Below are 22,461 nucleotides of genomic sequence, written 5' to 3' on the forward strand. Positions count from 1 at the left end.
GCCTGGTACCACGAAATATAAAGAAGGGGGGAGATAGTATACCGTTGGGCCATATCTGTGCTTGTGGTAGATAGTATAATGCCCTAATCGCCTCTTGAAAGAACCCACTTATCCCACGGGCTTCTAGCGTCCCAAACAAAAAGTCCCAGACCACTCTATCGAAAGCCTTCTCCGCATCAAAACTAACACAGATGGGATGGCTTGATTTGACACTGCCTCTAATGTTGTATCTTTCGTACATTTTTCGTAATATTTCTGCCCTGTACAAAACCTACCTGAGACTCCTCTATAATATCTGGCACTATCCTAGAGAGTCGATTTGCTAGAACCTTGGCATATAGCTTAGCTTCATAACTGAGCAACAAAATCGGTCTGTATGACTCTGGCTTCATTGCACCTCTTCCCGGCTTTGTTAATACTATGATCTGTGCCAGTCGTAGTGATGGAGGCATTTGTTGCTCCCTCACTATAACACTGAACACTTCTGTCAAAGATGGTACCACCTCTTCCCGCAGCATTTTATAAAACTCCCCTCTGTAACCGTCTGGGCCCGGGGCCTTTCCCAGGGGACTCTGCTGTATTGCCCATGACACTTCTCCTTTTGTAATGGGAGCATTTAACATAGCCAAGCTCCTCTGGTCCACTCGCCTTATGTCTTGGCCACTGAAATACATCTCACTGTCTAGCGGGGGCGGGTTTGGGGCCGAGTATAGGTGTTTATAAAATTCTAGCATGACTTTATTAATTTGGGCATCCTCATTCACTAGTGTTCCATCAGAGGAATATAGGGCAGCTATTTTAGACGGGCCTTGTCTTGGTTTTGACAGTCGTGCTAACATCCTGCTATTTTTATTGGCATATTTATATAATTGGTATCTGTAATATACATAATTTTTTTTTTCTGGGCTTGTTGCTAAATCTTTTCATTTAAAGTCTGTTGCAGTTCTAAAAGTTGGGCTTTTTACTGTATACTATGCCTGCGGCCGTATGCTCTCCTCAACCTTGTTACTTCTTTTTCCAGTCTCTGCATCTCCTTTTCCCTTGTTCTTTTTTTGATGGCTTGTGTATGCTATTATCTCCCCCCCCCCCCCCCCCCCCGTAGTACGACTTTAGCCGTGTCCCAGAACAATATTGGGGTGTCCCTATGCTCCTGGTTGGTTTCCTGGAACTGCTTATATTTTTGTGATACATAGTCTAGAAATGTTTTATCCTTGTATAGTCGGGTTGGAAATTTCCATTGAAAATGGCTCGTGTCAGACCTTAAGGGCCCCAAAGTTGCTATTACCATCGCGTGATCCGATATTTTTATGGGGCCTATTTCAGTCTCTTGAATCCTTGTGAACAGGTCACGAGATATAAAGATGTAATCAATGCGGGACATGGTGGCGTGCGCACGAGACAGATGGGTATAGTCCCGTTCCAATGAGTGCATAGTTCGCCACACATCCACCATGTCCAGAACCTCACTCAGTATCCTGATTACCCTCGCATCCGACCCTGACCCTCTCTTCTCCCCATGTGACCTATCCAGACTAGGATCATCCACTGCATTGAAATCCCCTCCTATCAATAATGGGAGCCCATTAAACCCCGTTAGGTGTTGTAAAAGTTGCTTGTAGAAAGCCTTATTGTATGTATTAGGGGCATACAGATTGCACAATACTACTGGTTGACACTCTACTGTTAAGTGTACTATCACAAATCTTCCCGCTGTGTCTGCTATGATTTTATGAGTAAGAACATAGATCCCCTTCCTGATTAAATTTATAACACCTGCTTTTTTGGCCTGCGCCAGGGATTCGTAGTAGGATCACACCCACCACCTACGGAGTTTCTCATGTTCCTTAGCATTCAAATGTGTTTCTTGCAATAAGGCTATAGAGACCTTTTGTTTGTGAAGTGCTTGTAGTATCTTTTGCCATTTGATCGGTGAAGAAATACCTCCCACATTCCATGTCACTATCTTAAGTGCCATTACATAATATCATCCGGCAAAAGGTAAGCAGAATTAGCATCGGCCCTTACGGAGCATTGGGGGCATCCCAGCCTGTACCTCCCCTGCTTGACTTTACTTGTCACTCTGTGTTTTAGTTCCCCCATTGCAGCCCTTAGGCTTCTGCCTATGTGCAGTTCCTCCTGCTGTACCATGAAGTTCCAGTTACTCAGTGTAAGCCCCCCTATTCCCACTCCTACTCCTCCCACCCTCTGTCGTACCTCCCTCCCCTTACTCCTAATGGCACCTATGGTGCTCAACCTCCATGTCAGCGATCAGGGATCCCCACTGACAAGTACATTTCCTAATTTTGTATTACTTGTCTCCCCTCTCTTATGTATTACATCCTTTGCAACATTTACAACTTCAACCATCTCACACATCTATAACTTAGTTACCACAGAAATTATATGCTTTTTCTTCTTTCCTTCATTTATCTTCTCTCGCCTCTGGTCTTTTCGACTGAGTCTATTTGTTCTTGGATGGGCTCGGTCTGTCTCTCTCCAACTGATCAGCGAACGCTTCTGCTGCTTCCACTGTGTCGCAAAATTTCACTGCGCCATTATGCTGGATTCGCAGTTTTGCCGGGTATAATAAGCTGAAACGTATTTGTAGTTTGTGCAGATGTCCACATATCTGCGAGTATTGTTTTCGTTGTAGGGAGACTTTAGTAGAATAGTCTTGAAAGCACAACACCTTGTGTCCCTCTATCTCGAGCTTGTCTCCTTTCCTGATAGCTGTTAATATGTCCATCTTGTGTTGATAGTGGAGCAGTTTCAGTATCACCACTCTAGGCCTGTCAGTGGGAGCTTTTCTGGGACCTAGCCGGTGTGCTCACTCTATCTTAAGTGGCCCTGCCCTGCTTTGGTTATGTAGGGTCTTTGCAAGCCAGGTTTCCAGAAAATCCCTTAGCTCTCCTTCTTTTATTGATTCCGGTATCCCTACCAGTCTAAGGTTGTTCCTTCGAGAGCGGTTCTCTAAATCGTCCACTTTTTCTTCCAATACCGCTACTGTTTTTTGGAGATGCTGTATGGCCGTTGATTATTCCTGCATCGATGTTTCGACTTCTCCCAATCGCTGTTGGACTTCTTGGAAATCTTTTGTGAAAGTAGTAAACCGTTGATCCATTCCAACCAGTTTGTCTAATATTTGTTGAAGTTGTTGACTCATTGTTTCCTCTACCGCCATTTTGACCTCTGTGACTATTTCCGAAGCCCAAGCCAAGCTCACTGATGGAGATGCTGGGGAGCTTTTCTCCGCCATCTTCGCACCTCCCCCCCTGTGTTTTTCCGGCTCCTTTTTGGATCCTCGGGTCGCCATACACAGATAGGGGGCTTTGCTCTGCTTCGAGAGTTCTTGTAGGACTTCGTTCTTATTCTCGGTGTTCTGTAGTCTGCTACTCCTTGTATAGTCGCCCGTATGCTTTTTAGTTTAGTGTCTTATAGTGGGGAGAGCTGTTCAATCCTTCCTGTAACCGGCTGGGGTCGAGAGCCGATTTTCCTCAAAAGTCTGCTCTACCCTTTAGTTCTGCAGGCATCTTGCGTCAAAGCGCTGTGTACTACTGCCTCCAGCTAGTGTCCTTTGCCTCTTTAAATTGGCTTACCCAGTGCTGAGTCCGCTGGTGGTGTGTAAAGGACTTGTGCTGCCTGGTTCACCGTTGCTTAGGCCTGTAGGCCGCCTCTTTATTGTCTGCCTGCAGCGACTCCAACTCCCCTGCACGTTCTTCCCCCAGCTGACTATTCGTCGTCTTTTCTCGGTTCGTTCCTGCTCTTATGGTGAGTTCCTGCGCAAGGCGCGGTTATACCCGCATCACCTTCACCCGCCGAGCCGTACTCGGTCTCCACCTTGAACCACTCTCTGGCTGGTTTTAGCGCGCTGTGTTGCGGGGGAAGGGCGGTTCTCGGCTTCAGCTTCTCACGCCCTCAGGTACGCCACTCTCTCCTTTTTGTTGGTCGGACCACTTGCCAGCACTTGCCCTTATTGCGATGCATCGGGTTTTACTTCATTTCAGGTGGAAACGTGGTGTTACTTGGGGATCCTCGATCGCGACCCTGCGGAGCTCAGCATGTGGCGGCCATCTTGGCTAGCAGCTCCACCGGAAGTACGGCAGATTACGTTTAATGTGAGCAACTGTAAAGTGATGTATGTAGGAAAGAGGAACCTGAACTATAGCTACGATATGCAAAGGTTCCACATTAGGAATCACCACCCAGGAAAAGGATCTAGGTGTCATGGTTGAAATGTTGAAATGCTATGCTCGGTGTGCAGTAGCGGCTAAGAAAGCAAATAGAATGATAAAGAATTATTAGGAACAGAAAACAAAAATGAGATTATTATAATGCCTTTGTATTACTCCATGGTGCAACCACACATCAAATATTATGTGCAGTTCTGGTCACCGCATTTGAAAAGAGATATAGCAGAATTAGAAAAGGTACAGAGAAGTGGGACAAAGATGATAAAGGGGATGGGATGACTTCCCTATGAGGAAAGGCTAAAGCGGCTAGGGCTCTTCAGCTTGGAAAAAGAGACTGCTGAGGGGAGATATGATAGAAGTCTATAAAATAATGAGTGGAGTGGAAGGGGTAGACGTGAATCGCTTGTTCACTCTTTCCAAAAATACTAGGACTAGGGGGCATGCAACAGAGCTACAAAGTAGTAAATTTAGAACGAATGGGAGAAATATTTCTCCATTAAAAGTGTAATTTGTATTTATTTGTTATTCGTTTATTAGTACTTACATCCCACATAATCTGAACTTGTTATTCAGTTTTATGTGGCTTACAATAACAAAGAATTAAAATATATAATGTCTAGCAATAAAAAAAAGATTGATAATTGTGATGTAAGGATTATTTAAATTAATGGATTTGATTAAAGCTCATAACAATTTTCAAAAATTCAGCAAATTGTAGTCAACTCAGATATTTTTTTTTTTTAAAGAGGAAGGTGTTCAGAAATTTGGAAAATGTTAAGTCATTAGAAATGCATTTGATGCCACCTGGTCTAGAATTCCACCATACCTATATGTGAAGAATTAAAATCTGGAATTCATTGCAGTGGTGTAGCTAGGACTGAATGGACCCCAGGCGGAAAAACTGAGATGGGTCTGGGGACTGGGGGGAGCATGATGATGCACATTTCCTAAAGCTGACAGATTACAATTAATAAATTAGGAAAAAAAACTACTTTTTCCTACCTTTATCTGAGCATTGCTTTGGTCCTGGTGTCTCTCCTGCTTTTGTCTTGTATTTTTCTTAACTCTCTTCACTGTCTCCTGTCCTTTTGATATTTCTTCTCTATGTCCAGCATTCATCTTTTTTGTGTGTCCCTATCTGTCCTATCCAGCGTCTGCCCTCTATGTTTCTGTCCCTATTCTCCCCCCCCCCCCACGTTCAGCATCTTTCTTGTGTGTCCCTTGCATAGTAGCATAGTAGATGACGGCAGAGAAAGACCTGTACGGTTCATCCAGTCTGCCCTACAAGATAAACTAATATGTGCTACTTTATATGTATACTTAACCTTGATTTGTATCTGCCATTTTCAGGTCACAGACTGAAGAAGTCTGTCCAGCATTAGCCCCGCCTCCCAACCACCAGTGCTGCCACCCAATCTCTGCTAAGCTTCTGAAAATTCATTCCTTCTAAACAGGATTCCTTTATGTTTATCCCACACATTTTTGAATTCCGTTACCGTTTTCCTCTCCACCACCTCCCACGGGAGGGCATTCCAAGTATCCACCATTCTCTCCGTGAAAAAATACTTCCTGACATTTTTCTTGAGTCTGCCCCCCTTCAATCTTATTTCATGTCCTCTAGTTCTACCGCCTTCCCATCTCCGGAAAAGGTTTGTTTGTGGATTAATACCTTTCAAATATTTGAACGTCTGTATCATTTCACTCCTGTTTCTTTCCTCCAGGGTATACATTGTTCAGGTCAGCAAGTTTCTCCTCATACGTCTTGTAACGCAAATCCCTTCTTTATGTCCAGTTTTGCCCCTTTGTGTCCCTGTCCCTTCTACGGTCACCAATTCTTCTGTGTCCCTTTACCTCCCCTTGTCCAGCTTCTCTCTTCCCTTCCTCCCGCACCCCACTTCTGACCCCTCCCTCCCACTGTTGGTCCATCATCTGTTCCTTCTCTCTCCTCTGGTCTAGTCTCTTTCTTCTCTCTGCTCCCCACCCCACATGTCATCAGCCCCCTCTCTTCTCCCTCCCTTTGCTCCAGATCTATCTCTCTTTCCTCTGTCCCCCTCATGTCTAGCATCCCCCCCCTGCATCCAGCTACAGCATTACTCCATCTCTGTCTCCCCCACCACCCTGTGGGGCTTCCACATGCTGCAGCAGAGATCAGGACAGAGACAGCCTGAAAGCTGCTGCATTGGGCGGCAGGGCCTTTTCTCTGCCACGTCCCGCCTCTCTGATCCTGTGGGCGAGATGCGGCAGAGGAAAGGCCCCATCAGCTAGTATGGTACCTTTCAGTCTGTGTCTGCTGTGATCCCTGCTGAAGTGTATGGAAGCCCAGCAGGGGTGGGGGGGGGGGGGGGGGGGGGACAGCGATGCTGGACCTGGGTGTAGGGGGAGGGTGAATCAGGTGCATGTAGCTACAGGTGGCCCCTACCATTGGGCAGCGTTGGGCATTTTACCATGCTTGTTCTGTGGTAGCTACACCCCTAGTTGCTTCAGAATATGGTAAAAGTGGTTAGCTTAGCAGGGTTTAAAAAAGGTTTGGATACTTTCTTAAAAGAGAAGTCCACCTGGGGGTGGGGGGGAGGGAAGGGTGGGTAGGGGAGGAGGGTGGGGAGAGAGTTGGGTTATATTATATGTTGAAAACAGAAGTTGACTATATATTACGTTATGAGGTTGGAATGTATATTGTAATTTGATATACTAAAACTAATAAACATACTAAAACTAATAAACATACTTAAAAAAAAAAAAAAGATGGACTAGGTAAAATCCACGACTTTTTTCTAGGATAAGCAGCATAAAATCTATTTTGCTCTTTTGATATATTACCAGGTACTTGTGACCTGAATTGGCATTGGCCACTGTTGGAAACAGGATACTGGGTCTGTCCCAATATGGCAAGTCTTATGTTCTTACACACATACTTTCTAAAATATCACATTGCACACATGTACATTCACACCAGATCTTAAGCTGGTAAAAATGTATGAAGGTGTATTTTATCCATGTTTCTGCAGGATTTGTGCTAACATTTTATAAGAACATACACATCTACGTATCTTTATAAAATAGGTTTCTTGCCCTGTCAACCTAGGTAATCCGAAATAAAATTATCCACATATATAGGGGATTACAAAATATTTCTGTCACCATAAACTTAATGAAAGAAATGCATAGTAAAAATATATACTTAAGGTGGGTAATTTTATAACATGATACCTAGGCAAAGAAGTAGAGGTGTGCACAGGGACATAATCTGGTCCCCATTCCCAGTCAATTCTTTTCTATCCTCACCCGATCTCCATTATATTGCTACTATCCACTCTCAATCCCTACAGTTTTCTTTTCCATCCCTATACCCAAACTGCATTAAAAAGATCTTGTAGATTTAAACAAAATATAAGATGCATCCTATAACTTTTTCAAATTAAACACAAAACACTAGGCATTACTTTGTTAAATATGCAAGAAAATTATATTCATATTATTAACATTGTTTTCTTAAATATCAAAGTTCGTAATGTTCTCGCAGGCCATCATTTCAATCTGTGTAAAAATAATAAACCATCTACAGATCCAGAGTTCACTTCTGTTCTACATTCCTCAATTGTTCATCATGCACCTGAAAAAGAATGTTCTGATGATGTGCTGGTGGCAGGGATTCCAAGTAGAGGTATGCACAGGGACTTAATCTGGTCCCCATCTCCAGACAATTCTTTTCCATCACCACCCCATTCCCATCATATTGGTACTGTCTCTTCACCATTGCTGCAGATTTGCCATTGCTCTGACCCTGTGCACATCTCTATAAGGCTAATATGTTGCGTCTGTTTTATACAGACATGTAATACCAAAGTAGTTCAGTAACAATTACTTGTTACTGAAAGCACCTACTGCAAAATTAAATTATAGAATGGATGAGGGACCTTCAGAAAACTCACAAAACCCTCATGCAACGAAGTGATAATGTTGCTTTATTGGGCTGCTTTTTTCATTCACTGGTATACTCTAGTGTTCAACAAATGTGCAAAACTTTATTAATTTCCATTGATTTTCCCTCCTTTGCCTGACAGGTTTCAATACGTCTACATCAGGGAACTGAGCTGAATAGAAGTGAAACGTCTCAGAAGTTAAATTTTGTGCATATGCTACACCAGTACAGTTCTGCACAAGTCCCTGATGCAGAGTCTGGTTATAGAGGGAAAATCCATGGCAAATAGTAATGTTTATAAACTGACTGCCTATAGAGATAAGTAACACTTAACTTTCATTTTTGAGCGGTTTTACTTACACTTGCTATGAAGCCCTGCTGCTAATACTGATAAATGAGAAGCAAACACATATTGAGTGAAAAGTCAATATTATTATATTAAACACAAAAAGTTTTGCAAACTTATTGAATGATATAGGGTAAATGAATGTGTAAACCACTGTTATTCATGCTCAGGTCACTTACAAAATTACTTCCAAGCGTAGAATTTTCAAAACCATTAACCTAGATAAGAGGTGGGCAACCACGGTCCTTGTGGGCCACAACCTGTTTGGGTTTTCAATGTTTCTAGAATGAATATGCATGGGATCTATTTGCATACAATGGAAGCAGTACATGCAAATCAATCTCATGCATATTCATTGTGCAAACTTTGAAAACACCACTGGGTTGTGACCCTTGAGGACAGTAGTTGCCCACCCTGACCTAGATAAATTAGCCACTCTGAAAATGTTCCTCAGAGTGGCTAAGAAGTATGTGTGTAGTTCACAATGCATGTACAACACACGTGTGTTCCTTGCAGTATATTTTGGTTGGGACAGTAAAACAGTGCCCATACAATAAAGTTACTTACATGTATTCCAAGCACAGCAAGACACATATTCTCATATTTGGGTGATATCATTCGACAAAGCCCTGCGTGGGAATTTCTCTCCAGCTTTAGAAGAGCTTTATAGTATAGCACCATGTAAGCATGTGCCTTCCTGCCTGCTTATGTTATGTGCAGGATCCTGCCAGTCAAGTCTCTAGCTAATAGAATTGAACTCCAAAAGAAAGAGGGAGGATATGTGAGATTATGTATTTTGCTGTCCTTGGGGAAACACCTGCAACAAATAAGTAGCATTGTTTTCTGAGGCCAAGCAGAATACTATATCCTGAAACATGGGACTCCCTAGCTACAGTAGAGGCTGCCTTCAACAACAATATGTATAATAAAATGGCAGCCCTACAACAAACAAGGTTCTTAATAAGAAGCTAACAATGCCTTATTAACTTTTGTGTTTTGAAAGGCATTCTGGAACAGAAAATAAATGGGCTTAGAGAGTGGAGTTGGATTCTAAACAACAAATAAATTTCTGGAAGACTGTTCCAACTAAAATGGAATAAAAATGTGTGGACCAAAGAACACGTTGCAGCTCTTGAAATGTCTTCTATGGAGATAATTTCAAGTGAAATACCAATGTGGCCACAACTCTATCATTAAAAGTGGCGACATGACCCTTTATACTTTATAGAGTGAGGCCTGATTGGGAATAAGTGAAGGAAATAGTCTGCTAACCAATTTTAAAGACCAAGAACAAAACAGAAGAACTCTACACTTCAAAGCACAAAACAATACAGTGGAGATGACAACAAGTCAATGGAGCACTATAGACCTTTAATAAATATCTTTACAAAATCACGACTAGACGCAGGCCGTATTTTGGTTCGAAAGGCCTCCCTTCAGAGTCTTGTAACATCTGTCCAATGAGCTCACTGACCCTGTGGACTGAAGTAACCATCACCAAAAATAGGACATTCCATGTCAGGTACTTCAGGTGACAGGTATCTGGTGGCTCAAAAGGAGCTTTCATTCATTGGGTTAAAACAACATTAAGGTCCCATAACACTACAGATGGCTTGATGATAAACTTCAAAAAGCAAACTAAAGTCTGAGCAGAGATGGGCTTACCTTGTACCTGATGATGATAAGTGTCAATTGCTCTAAGGTGGACCCTAATAGAGTTGATCTTAAGACTTGACACAGAGATGTAAAAGGTATTCAAGCAGTTTTTGTATAGGACAGGAAAAAGGATCAAAGGCCTTGCCTTCACACAAGACGGCAAACCTCTTCCATTTAAAACCAAAAGACCTTTAGTGTACGTTCTTCTGGAAGGCAACAGAACCTGAGATATACTATCTGGTTAACTTCAAGGAATCCATCACTACCCTTTCAACATCCAATCCATGAGGTCTAGGGACCAAAGGTTGGGATCTAGTAGTTTTTCCTTAACCTGAGTGGTCAGTGTTGGAATACAATCCAGTCTCCCAAGTTTCCATTAAGAAAAGTTACAGCAGAACAGCAAACTATATCTGACTTCGTCCAGTACAAGGTGATCAAAATCATGGTTTCTTAATCCCGTGTAAATTTCAGAAGAGTTTTCAATATCAGAGATATTAGAGAATAAACATAATGAAGGCCCTGCCCCCAATGGAGGAAGAAGGCTGTGTGTCTGCTGTGTGTTCCTAGTGTGGAGCAGAATTGAGGGATATTTTTGTTGCACTGAATGGCAAAAAGATCTATCAATGGCTAAAATATCTATCCAGAGACAACGCTGTTTAGCAGGCCATGATAACCAATTAAGCATGTAGAAAGTTAGGAATTATTAGGAAAGGAATAGGGAATAAAACAAAGAATATCATACTGCCTCTGTATCGCTTTATGGTGAGACTGCACCTCGAGTACTGTGTGCAATTCTGGTTGCTGCATCTCAAAAAAAGATGTAGTGGAACTGGAAAAGTTATAAAGAAGAGTGACCAAAATGATTATAGGGATGGAATGACCCTTATAAGAGGAAAAGCTAAAGATGATAGGGTTCTCCTGTCTGGAAAAGAGAGAACTGCGGGGAGATATGATAGAGACCTATAAATTCTGAAAGGAATAGAATGGATAGATGTGGATTGATTGTTCTCTTTTTCAAAAAATACAAATTCTAGGGGACACGCCTTGAAGTTTTCACAGTAGCAGATTTAAAATAAATAGGAAAAAAGGGTTTTTTTCCCCACTCTGTACAGTTCAGCTCTGAAACATTGCTGGAGCAAGGGTTAAAAGAAGTTAACCTAGATGGGTTTCAAAACATTTTGAACAAATTCATGGAGAAAGTCCATAAATCGTTATTAAGGTAGACCTAGGGAAATCCACTGATTATCTTTCAGGTTACATAACATGGAATTTTGCTACTTTTCTGGGACTCTGCCAGGTACTTGTGACCTAGACTGGCTACTGTTGGAAACAGAATACTTGGCTAGATGGACCCTTGATCTGATCCAATAGGGAAACTCTTATGTTCATATGTGAGGTTGCAGAGCGTGACTCAGCCTGTGCACCAGACAGTTGTCTTTTCCTGTTAGATATGTGGCTTTGAGTGACATTCCTTGTAAGATGGTCCACTTCCTGACACAAGAGATATGACTCTGTACCTTCCTGCATGTTGATTTATTTTATTGTGACCTGGCTGTCTGGGTGGATTAGAATGATTTGGTTGGAAATCCAGTCTGTGAAAGTCTTTACAGCATTCCATATTGCTCTTAGCTGAAGGAAGTTTATCTGATGAACCTTTTCCTGAGCAGAACAGAGAACTTAAGTGTGAAGCCCATCTCCATAAGCTTCCTATCCCTGGTTGGATACATCCATTGTAAGAACTTTTTGAATTTCAGGAAACTGTAAGGGAATTCCTTTCACCCAATTGATTTGGATCATCCACCAGGACAGCAATTTCCCCAAAGGAGTTGTGAAGGATATGGCATCTTGAAAATTTCTCATGGCCTCTGTCCACTGAGTAGGTAAGATTCACTGAGCTTGCTTTAGGCATGCCAAGGGTTTTATATGAACCATGGAAGCCATGTGACCGAAACGTCTTCAACATTTTCCCTTTGTTATAAAGCATCCTAGAAGCGAATGCCAACTCAGAAGTGGGCCTGGAGAGGGTGTTAAGAGTGTCTGAGTGCAGTCTATTTAAGGTGACAGCCTCCTAAAATTCCAAAGAGATTCTCTCCACGACAAAGCATATCAGCAAGCTTCTCCTGCACTTCTGGCTTGAGGTCTGAGGCTCACAAACATGCAATTTTGTGGGGTGCCAATCCTCATTGAAGATGCTCTCAATATTTTTGATACATCATCATAGGACATGCAGACCATGTATTTCCCACAATCATTTCCCTTGCCTACTAGTTCACAGAGTTCATTGGCCTAATCCTGAGGGAGAGTGTAATCAAACTGTGCTATACTATGCACAATGTTCTGCAAAGCCATACTCATAAAGAGCTGGTAGGATGCTATACGGGGCATAAGCACAGCATTATGAAAATATTTCTTTCCAAGAAACTCCAAGATCCTCAACTCTCTCCCTGGGCACACCAAGGACTAAGTCTTCATATTCTTGACCCTTCTGAGAGCAGATTCGGCCACCATAGAAGACTAAGGAAGCTGTAGCTTCTTGAATCTCAGCCTTTTAGACTCTATACATAGTCTTATTATTAACAGGAAGTACAAAGAGGAAGTCTTCAACATTCTCATCAATACTTCTTTCAGGATTCTGTGAATGGGTATTGTCACAGATTCTTAGGGGGTGGGTTCGAGGAATTTGAGGATATCCGGTGTCTCTGCCCTGGGTTCTTCTTTCATCTGTAAAGAAAATGAGACAACTGTACCCAGCTACTTAATGAATTTGGTGATGAGCTAGGAGATTTACTTCTCTTTTGTAGGGGAGGGATCTGATGAAAGACCAGTTGATCCTTCCTCTGAGAAGACCCCTGGGTTTATCTTTAGATGCCTAGACACACTCTGATTTCTGAAACTAGTCAGCAGATGTCAGAGTCTCCACCTGCATCAAACATCTGACCTCTTGGTCAGGCCTGTGCTGAGGGTGCAGAGGCACCAAAAACACTCCAATCTACTGGGGAAGCTTCCTCTCCCAGTGGACTAGAAATTGACACCAGTTGGTCAGCATCAACTCTAAACCCTTTGAGGCCTCAGTATTGATGCACCTCTTGCAGGCAGTGAATGGGACTTGATTACTGGTTGGACCACTTTGAGCCTTGGCATCGATACCATCGATGCAGCAGCCTGGTGTCTAAAAAAAAGAAGTGCCCCATTCCTTGAATATTTTCATGAGCTGCTCCTTAAAGACTTTCATCGGCAAAGGCAACAAAATCACAGTTGGAGTGGCCATGTCCTCCTGAGACACCCAGGGTGTAGCTGAAGCTAGGTCGTGGTTTCATGGAGGTTCTCATTCTCTCTGTATTACCACAGAAGGTTCAGGGTTCTCATGTTGGGGACACTTTGAAGACACTGGTGACCTTGATGCCTTGGTGCTCTAAGTGCTGAACTCCAAAGGGGCTCCATGTCAGTGCACCCCAGCCTCTGCCTGACATCTGGTATCCTTGTCCCTTGGTGCTGAGGAGGAAGAGGACAGATCCTCAAGAGAGGACAGGATAATGATTGATCCTAATGGTCTTAATCAATGCTCAAAGTCAAGAATGACCGAGATGCACTCGATATTGATGCTTTCCTAATGTTTGATGCATCTCCCGTTCATGCTGTGTTTCACGACCATGGATTCCACTCTTGATATCTGTGAACACAGAAGACAATGAAAGGGATCATGATCAGGTCCCAGGCACCGCAGGCACCAGGAACACATTCTAAAGCCACTGAGAGCTTTTTACTGGGATATGCTCAGAAAAATAGATGCAGCAAAATCAAACAACTTGTTAATGAAAGATACCTGAACAACTGCTTGAGACCTACTGTAGCCAGAATCAAACCAATGAAAAAAGGAAATTTATAAATGACTGAAAATCCTTACTGAAAGCAGCAATTGGAGAAAAAGGAAACCACATGACAGTGACAGGACCTACTCAATGAAAACTCAGTTTAATTCCAAAAAAGTATCACCAGACCTGAGCTGATAGGCGCACCAGCAAACGGCGACTGGTGAGGTTCTGTGCAACAGTGGCAGGCAGAAAGGCCCACACGTGTGTTGCAGCACATTAAAACGTCCAACTGAAGAAGAATGGTTCCTACACAGGGCTTCATCAGATGATGTTGCTCAGATGGGAGAATATAGTATCCTGCTTGTCCTTGGGGAATCAGTATTTTCAGAAATAGGTGCTTTCTGTACACACATTTTACATTAACAAATTTTCAAAGGGAAATTGTGTAGGTAGTTAAGAGGTCTGTTTACTAAAGTGTGGTAAAGTTTTGCATGCATCAAATGTTAGATGCAAAAATTAACACATAGCAACTGAAAAGCTTGTGTGGTAACTGTTGGAAGCATGCCAACATGTACTGGTGCGTTTACTGCAGGTTAAATACATTGCAGAAAAAGCAGAAGTATTTGTGTTATCAGCCAGTACAGCTAAAAAGAACCCACTATGTTCATAAAGGCCCTATAGCATCCAATTACACCCAACCCTTCCTGACATGACCAAGACTAATCTCCCCCTCCACTGGTTTTACTGTGGGTTTCCCTGTTGGCTGATGGAGGGCAGGAGCAACCCCTGGACATTGCTGCCCCGTCTGTGCCCAAGTTAAAAATGGCACCTCTGACCCCTAATATTAGTTTCACAGAATCACCGCTTGCGGTCAGAGGTACCACTTTGAATCCAGATGCTAACAGCGCAGGAGTATCTGAGGATAGCCCCTGCCCCCCCCCCCCCCCCACAAGCCTCCAGGAAAAATACTGGCAAGAGCCAGGGAGAGAGGGCTTTGGGGTCTCCTTGGTCATGTCAGGAAGTTGTTTGGTGTGTGAGCACTCTGGAGAGCCATTCAAGAGGATAGGAGTTATATTTTGCTGCACCAGCCTAAGATATCCAGATATCTTTAATTGATGGTGGCAAGATATCCAATATCACCTATTCAGGAGGTAGGTAAGTGTATATGTGCTATCTGCAGCAAAGAGAGTTAGTGTATAGCAACTTACTTCGTGCTAACTGCAAGTTGCTGGCCACACCCATAACCCATCCCATGTCCATGTATTTCTGGTTCCCTTTCATGTTAAATGCTAGGCGTATAAATTAGCTTACATTAAATGTTGCAGCCGTGTGCTAATTCATGCGCTAAAAGTGCCTGTATACTATGCAATAATATGAACCACTGTTTCCGAAACCTGGTCCGTCAGGTTTTCAGGATATCCACAATGAATATTCATGAGAAGAATTTGCAAACTTGACTGGCTTGGGTGCCTCCAGAACCAGGTTTGAGAATCACTGATATGGGCTATTCAAAACTGCCACCCATATATTGTATTTTACTGAACCTCAATTCTCTTACTAACTCTAAATCTATACATGTAAGAGTTGCTGGACATCATCATACATTGGTCTTTCAAATGTTAACTCCATATACCCAATTTTTTTTTTTTAGTCTTAGAAGTGTGTTCCACAACATTCTGCGGCTATTGATGGATCACAGAAACCTTCAATTTTGGAGGGAGAGAACCCTAAAAATATAAACCTACTTGTCCAAAATCTTTTTCCTCTTGGATGGTGTGAAGGCTTCCAGCTGAAGACTTGGTTGGTTCATAAAGAGAACAGCCAGACTGAAATAAGAATTCCACACCTAATAAAAGCAGAGTAATTATTAAAATAACATGGAAACAGAGAACCAAAGTAAATGGCAGCAGAAAAAGACCATATGATATCCAGTCTGCTCATTTCCTCCAGCTGCTCACTCTATAATCCTTTCCTCTCTCTCTCTCTGACATCCTTGGTGCCTGACCAATGCTTTCTTGAGTTCAGATACTGCCCTTGTTTCTACAGCTTCAACTGAGAGGCTGTTCCATGTATCCACTATTTTTTCCATAAAGAAGTATTTCCTTAGATTACATCTGAGTTTATCCCACCTTGCACCTTCATCCTATGACCCTTATATACATGGTGTGTATAGTGGAGGAGTGGCCTAGTGGTTAGGGTGGTGGACCTTGGTCCTGGGGAACTGAGGAACTGAGTTCGATTCCCACTTCAGGCACAGGCAGCTCCTTGTGACTCTGGGCAAGTCACTTAACCCTCCATTGCCCCATGTAAGCCGCATTGAGCCTGCCATGAGTGGGAAAGCGCGGGGTACAAATGCAAAAAAAAAAAAAAAAATATATATATATATATATATATATATACAGAGAGAGAGAGAGAAAGATATCTTGGAGGTATTTAAATTTATCATACCAACTCTATCTCAATGTTCCTTCACAGTATACCAGTTAATGTCTTATTTAGGGGTCCTGTTACTAGTGTTTTTAGTGCGCTAATGATTATCAAGTGTTAAACACTAGAGATGCCCATAGAAATATATATATAGCGTGAGCTAAAAACTCTAGTGCACCTTTATAAAAAGACCCCTTACTAAGGGGCCCTTAGTAAATAAGATAAATTTATTTGTTACACTTGTATCCCACATTTTCCCACCTATTTGCAGGTTCAATGTGGTTTACATAGTACCGTAAAGTTGTTCGCCAATTCCGGTATGAACAAATACAGTAATGTTGGGGTAGAATAAGGTTCGTGTGTACAGACACATTAGGGAATCGTAGAGAGGAAGAGTTATTATATGTCCATTACGAGCTTTGGTTTTGTTGTGTTGTTGGGTACATGAAATTAAAGTACCATATACCTACTAATGAAATACAACTAAACCTAAAGTACCATATACTTGGCTTTAGTTATTCCCACTGATTTATTTATTCCAATTCAGCTTTTAAACGCTTTGCCTTTTTAAGTCTTAACACTAAATATGACATTCAGAGGATCTTACAGGTGGAGTCCTTATTGTAAGCATATAAAAGGCCTAAGGAACAGGGCTAGGTGTTTATGGACTCCTGGACTCTTTGGGCCCAATATTTGGCCACTGGTGATCAGCATTGTGTTGACCACCACTGGTGCTAAACCCAGAAATTCAATGCCAGGCCATATCTGGGCACTGGCATTGAATTTCCAGGTCTGCGGAGCTGGCTAACACAGAGCTGGTTAAATGCAATATTTAGCCCTTAATCGGCTATGGGTTATCGCATACAGATAGGACTTTTTTTGCACTTAACTGGCCGTGTAAGCTCTGCCCCCAGAATGCCCCCCAAATAGCCAACCAGTTATTTTCAGCAGTGCTAACCAGTTAAGAGCCACTGAAAATGACTGGTTAGCCCCAAACAGGTGATTTAACTGACCAGGAGCCATTTCTGGCTGGTTAAATTGCATTGACTATTGCCCCTTAATGTATAACTCTCTCTATATATGAAATCTACACACACACCCTGTTTCTCGCACAGATTTACGTTACATAATGGTCATTCCATGCCAAGTGGTCTAAACCTTCCCACCATCATGTCTCCAATTTTGTTCAACTTTTATCTGTTGCGCAAGTCAGGTGTTAAACAAGGTTTCCCAAAATTTGAGGTCTCTAACTGCAATAGTTGCAGATCTAGACCCCCTTTTCTGAAAGGTTGTCAGTCCATGAGCGCGCGACATTTACCAAAATGCCATTTTTGGGGTCTAATAAAATCCAAACACATTTATAAGAATGGCTAAAAAATTCAAATCCTGTAGTTTTTGATGCTAATTCCGAAGAAATACATTTTAACATTATGGATGCAAAATCCAGTCAAACAAGTTGACTCAAAGTGTGCATCAAAATTGGTTGCGACTCATCGGAACATATTTGGACCAATATTCAGACCGCAACAACTTCCATGTAAACAAAGATACGGACTTGAAATTTTGAATAAGCATTATGCTTGTGCTGGACATTATACTGCCAGATTTGCAACTAACCAGCATCTATAACCACCCTGCAGGATCTCTTCAAAGTTGCCTGAATCAGCGTGTGAACAGTATCATCTGAAAGAGAAAATTGTGCTCTACAACACTGATATGTTTTTGTTTTGCAATGCCACCAGATCAGATCAAGAAGCATAATGATGCTATGGATTCTCTCTCCCACCGGACGTCATCTAGGAGGTTTTTTGGCGGGAGGAGGAGTGCTCCCTATTCCTATTCTAGGCGTAGGTACACTACTGCTTCTCAGCAGCCTGCCCAGGCTCAGCCCCAGCGCGCTTGTACTTGTCAACAGCGTGTGACTAAGGTCCATACTGCTCCCCAGCAAAAGCAAGGGACGGGCTTTTGACTGGCTCCAGTTAAGCATAGCCTCAATAAAAGTGTCCATACTGGATGACTCACCGATTGGAGGGAGGTTGATGTTTTTTCACCAACGGTGGCCTCTCATAACCTCCGACCGGTGGGTTCTTCAAATAGTCTGGCTAGGATACACTCTCAATCTGAAATCCAAACCTCCAAATTGTCCACCGGGAGCTCACTCTTACAGTTTCCAGCACAAGCGGGTACTTGCAGAGGAACTCTCCACCCTTCTAAAGGCCGGTGAGGTCGAACCCGTTCCACCTGGGGAAGAAGGGCTGGGATTCTATTCCAGGTACTTCCTTGTGCAGAAGAAAACAGGGGGATGTGTCCCATCCTAGACCTAAGGGACCTGAACAAATTTCTAGTTCGAGAAAAGTTCAGGATGGTTTCCCTGGGCACCCTTCTTCCCATGATTCAACAGAACAATTGGCTATGCTCTCTGGACTTAAAGGATGCTTACACACATATCTCGATCCTTCCAGCTCACAGGAAGTATCTTCGATTTCGGCTGGGAACTCAGCACTTTTAGTACTGTGTGCTGCCTTTTGGTCTGGCGTCTGTGCCCAGAGTATTCACAAAGTGCCTGGCGGTAGTCGTAGATTCACTATGCAGACTGGGAGTGCAAGTGTTCCCTTATCTTGTGAAGAGCACCTTGAAGGCAGGCGCTCAGCAGACCATGCGAATGACTATTCAGGTGCTGGAGCTACTGGGGTTCGTAATCAATTACCCAAAGTCCCATCTCACTCCAGTGCAAAAGTTGGAATTCATTGGAGCCCTGTTGAACACAAAGACAGTTCGAGCTTATCTTCCCGAGATAAGGGCAGACAAACTCCTGTCCCTGGTGTCCATAGTTTGAGCGTCTCAACAGATCACGGCTCGGCAGATGTTGAGATCTCTGGGGCACATGGCCTCCACAGTTCATGTGACTCCCATGGCACGTCTACACATGAGATTGGCTCAAAGGACCCTAGCTTCCCAGTGGTATCAAGCTGCGGGGAGTCTAGAGGATGTAATCCAACTGTCCACCGATTTCCGCAATTCTCTGTAGTGGTGGGCAATTCGATCCAATCTGACCTTGGGGCTTCCATTCCAAATTCCTTGGCCACAAAAAGTGTTGACGATGGATGCATCCCTCCTGGGGTGGGGAGCTCATGTAGATGGGTTTCACACTCAAGGAGCCTGGTCCTTTCAGGAAAAAGGTCCTGAGGTCAATCTCCTGGAATTGCGAGCGATCTGGTACACTCTAAAGGCTTTCAGAAACCAGCTGTCCAACCAAATCATACTGATTCAGACAGACAATCAGGTTGCCATGTATTACACCAACAAGCAATGGGGCACCGGATCTCGCCCTCTGTGTCAGGAAGACGTCCAGATGTGGCTTTGGGCATGCTGTCATGGCATTTTTCTCTAAGCCACATACCTGGCAGGCGTAAACAACAGTCTGGCTGACAGGCTGAGGAGGATAATGCAAGCTCACAAGTGGTTGCCGAACATGGGTGTAGCCCGCAAGATCTTCCGAGCGTGGGGCACCCCCCTTGGTGGATCTTTTTGCCACTCAATCCAATCACAAGGTCTCTCAGTTCTGTTCCAGGCTTCAGGCACACAACAGACAAGTGTCAGATGCCTTTCTCCTGCATTGGGGAACAGGTCTCCTGTATGCGTATCCTCCCATACCTCTAGTAGGGAAGAATTTGCTGAAATTCAAACATGACTGCAGAACAATGATTCTGATTGCTCCCTTCTGGCCGCGTCAGATTTGGTTCCCTCTTCTTCTGGAGTTGTCCTCCAAGGAACCATGGAGATTGGAATGTTTTCCAACCCTCATCACCCAGAACGAAGGGTCACTTCTACATCCCAACTTCCAGTCTCTGGTTCTCACAGCCTGGATGTTGAGGGCTTAGAATTCGCCTCCTTGGGTCTTTCAGAGGGTGTCTCCCAAGTCTTGCTTGCTTCCAGGAAAGATTCCACGAAGAGGTGTTACTCTTTCAAATGGAGGAGGTTTGCTGTCTGGTACTATATTGTATTGTAACATTTATAACCCGCACTTTCCCACCTGAAGCAGGCTCAATGCAGCTTACATAATAAAACAAATTTACAAGATAGCAGAAAATGGGAAAAAAAACATTTGAATATAATATATAAAGAGGTGGACTAAGAAATGATAATGGGGAAAGTGGCAGAGGTAGGGAACGGAAGAGGGTGTAAGTTGGGTAAAGTGTTGTGAAAAAGGAAGAATGTATAATAATGGTTTGGAGAGGGATGAATTCAAAAGGACAAAAAAAGTTTTGCCAAGTAGTCAGATCCAGGTATCACAGATGGATTTCTAATTTAAGTCAAGTCATATAAGTAGGCTTGCTTGAAAAGGTGAGTTTTAAGTACTTTCCAGAAGGGTAGATGATTATTGACTATACAAATCGATCGTGGTAGGGTGTTCCAGAGCTTGCTGCCTATAGCGGAGAAATTGGATGCATAGTATGTTTTGTATTTGATTCCTTTACAGTTGGGAAGGTGTAGATTAAGATAAGTTTGAGAAGATCTAGAGCAATTCCTGGTAGGAAGGTCAATCAGATTGTACATGAAGGTTGGGGATTCTCAGTAGATAATCTTGTGGATCATCATGTGGACTTTGAAATTTATACATTCCATAATAGGAAGCCAATGAAGTTTTAAACGGAGAGGGGTTGCGCTCTCAAACCGCGACTTACCAAAAATAAGTCTGGCTGCCATGTTCTGGGCAGTCTGGAGTTTTTTCAGGACTTGGGTCTTGCATCCAATAAAAATACTATTGCAGTAGTCAACATGGGTAAGTACAGTGGATTGGACCAAATTGCGGAAGGTTTTTAGGGGAAGATAGGGTTTCACACGCTTCAGCATCCACATCATGTTGAACATTTTCTTCGTTGTAGCTTTTGTGCGATTTTCCATAGTTAGGTGTTTGTCTAGTACTACTCCTAATATTTTTAGGTTGTCTGATATGGGAATGGTGACGTCAGGGGTACCGAGTGTAGTCAGAGTGAGAGTAGAGTACTGGGATGTGAGAATTAGGCATTGTGTTTTCTCCTTATTCAATTTCATCTTGAAAGCATTGGCCCAAGAGGCTAAGATGTTCATATCCTTAATTATTTTATCAGAGATTTCTGCTATGCTGGATTTGAAGGGGATAAAAATGGTAACATCATCTGCATAAATGAAGGGATTGAGTCCAAATTTAGAAAGGGATTTGGCTAGAGGGATCATCATGAGGTTAAAGAGGATCGGGGAAAGAGGTGAACCCTGGGGCACCCCGCATCCTGATGACCAAGGAGAGGAGACAGATGTGGTTGATTTGACTCGATAGGATCTTGAGGTGATGAAACCTTTTAACCATTTGATGATGTTACCACCGATTCCAAGTTTGTCAAATAGCTTTGTAAGGATATCATGATTCACCATGTCAAATGCGCTAGACAAGTCAAATTGCAGTAGGAGGATGTTGTTTCCAAATGATATTTCATTTCTGAATTTGGAAATTAAGGTGAGTAATACCTTTTCTGTGCTGTGGGCAGGTCGAAAGCCTGGCTGTGACTCATGAAGGATGGAGCACTTTTGTATGAATTCGTTGAGTTGGGAGGTAACTCTGTTTTCCAGCAGTTTGGTCAATAGAGGGATAGAGGCCACAGGGCGGGAATTGGTGATATCATCTGCAGGTATCTTGGTGTTTTTTTGTATGGGTGTAAGTAATATATTGCTGTGTTCGATGGGGAAGGATCCCTGTTGAAAGAGGAAGTTTAGGTGAGTGGTGAGGTCTGTAATGAAGCGTGCAGGTGCATTCTCCATTAGATAGTAGGGCAAGGATCAAGGTGGCAGTGTGCTTTAGAGAGTTTGGATAATGAAGTGGTGATTTCTTCAGTAGTAAGGGGGGTGAAGTTTGTCCAGGAGCGGTCGGCTGGAATTTGGTCAATATCTGGGTCCAGTTCGTCTAGAAAGCTATCAGTGCTGGAATCATCATGTGGGATTGTGTTACACAGGTTGATAATTTTATCTTTAAAGTACTTGGCTAGTTGGTCGGCAGATGGACAGTTTGAGGATGATGTAGTAACTGGGTCAGTGTTGAGAAGATTTTTTACGTTGAAATTGTTTTCTTAGGTCTGT

At 42.9% G+C, this 22,461-nt stretch overlaps 1 protein-coding gene across 1 annotated transcript in view; it reads right to left on the reverse strand.

Annotated features, from left to right (window-relative positions):
- The window catches only part of DOCK3 (dedicator of cytokinesis 3), an 873,576-nt gene that overhangs the window by 358,519 nt on the left and 492,596 nt on the right, over positions 1-22,461 (reverse strand). The window contains exon 30 of the mRNA XM_030206787.1: positions 15,669-15,769. Within this exon, the coding sequence (XP_030062647.1) occupies positions 15,669-15,769 (101 nt within the window). The remainder of the gene's footprint in view (positions 1-15,668; positions 15,770-22,461) is intronic.

The sequence above is a fragment of the Microcaecilia unicolor genome, chromosome 6, assembly GCF_901765095.1.
Source record: "Microcaecilia unicolor chromosome 6, aMicUni1.1, whole genome shotgun sequence".
In the NCBI taxonomy this organism is placed as follows: Eukaryota; Metazoa; Chordata; class Amphibia; order Gymnophiona; family Siphonopidae; genus Microcaecilia; species Microcaecilia unicolor.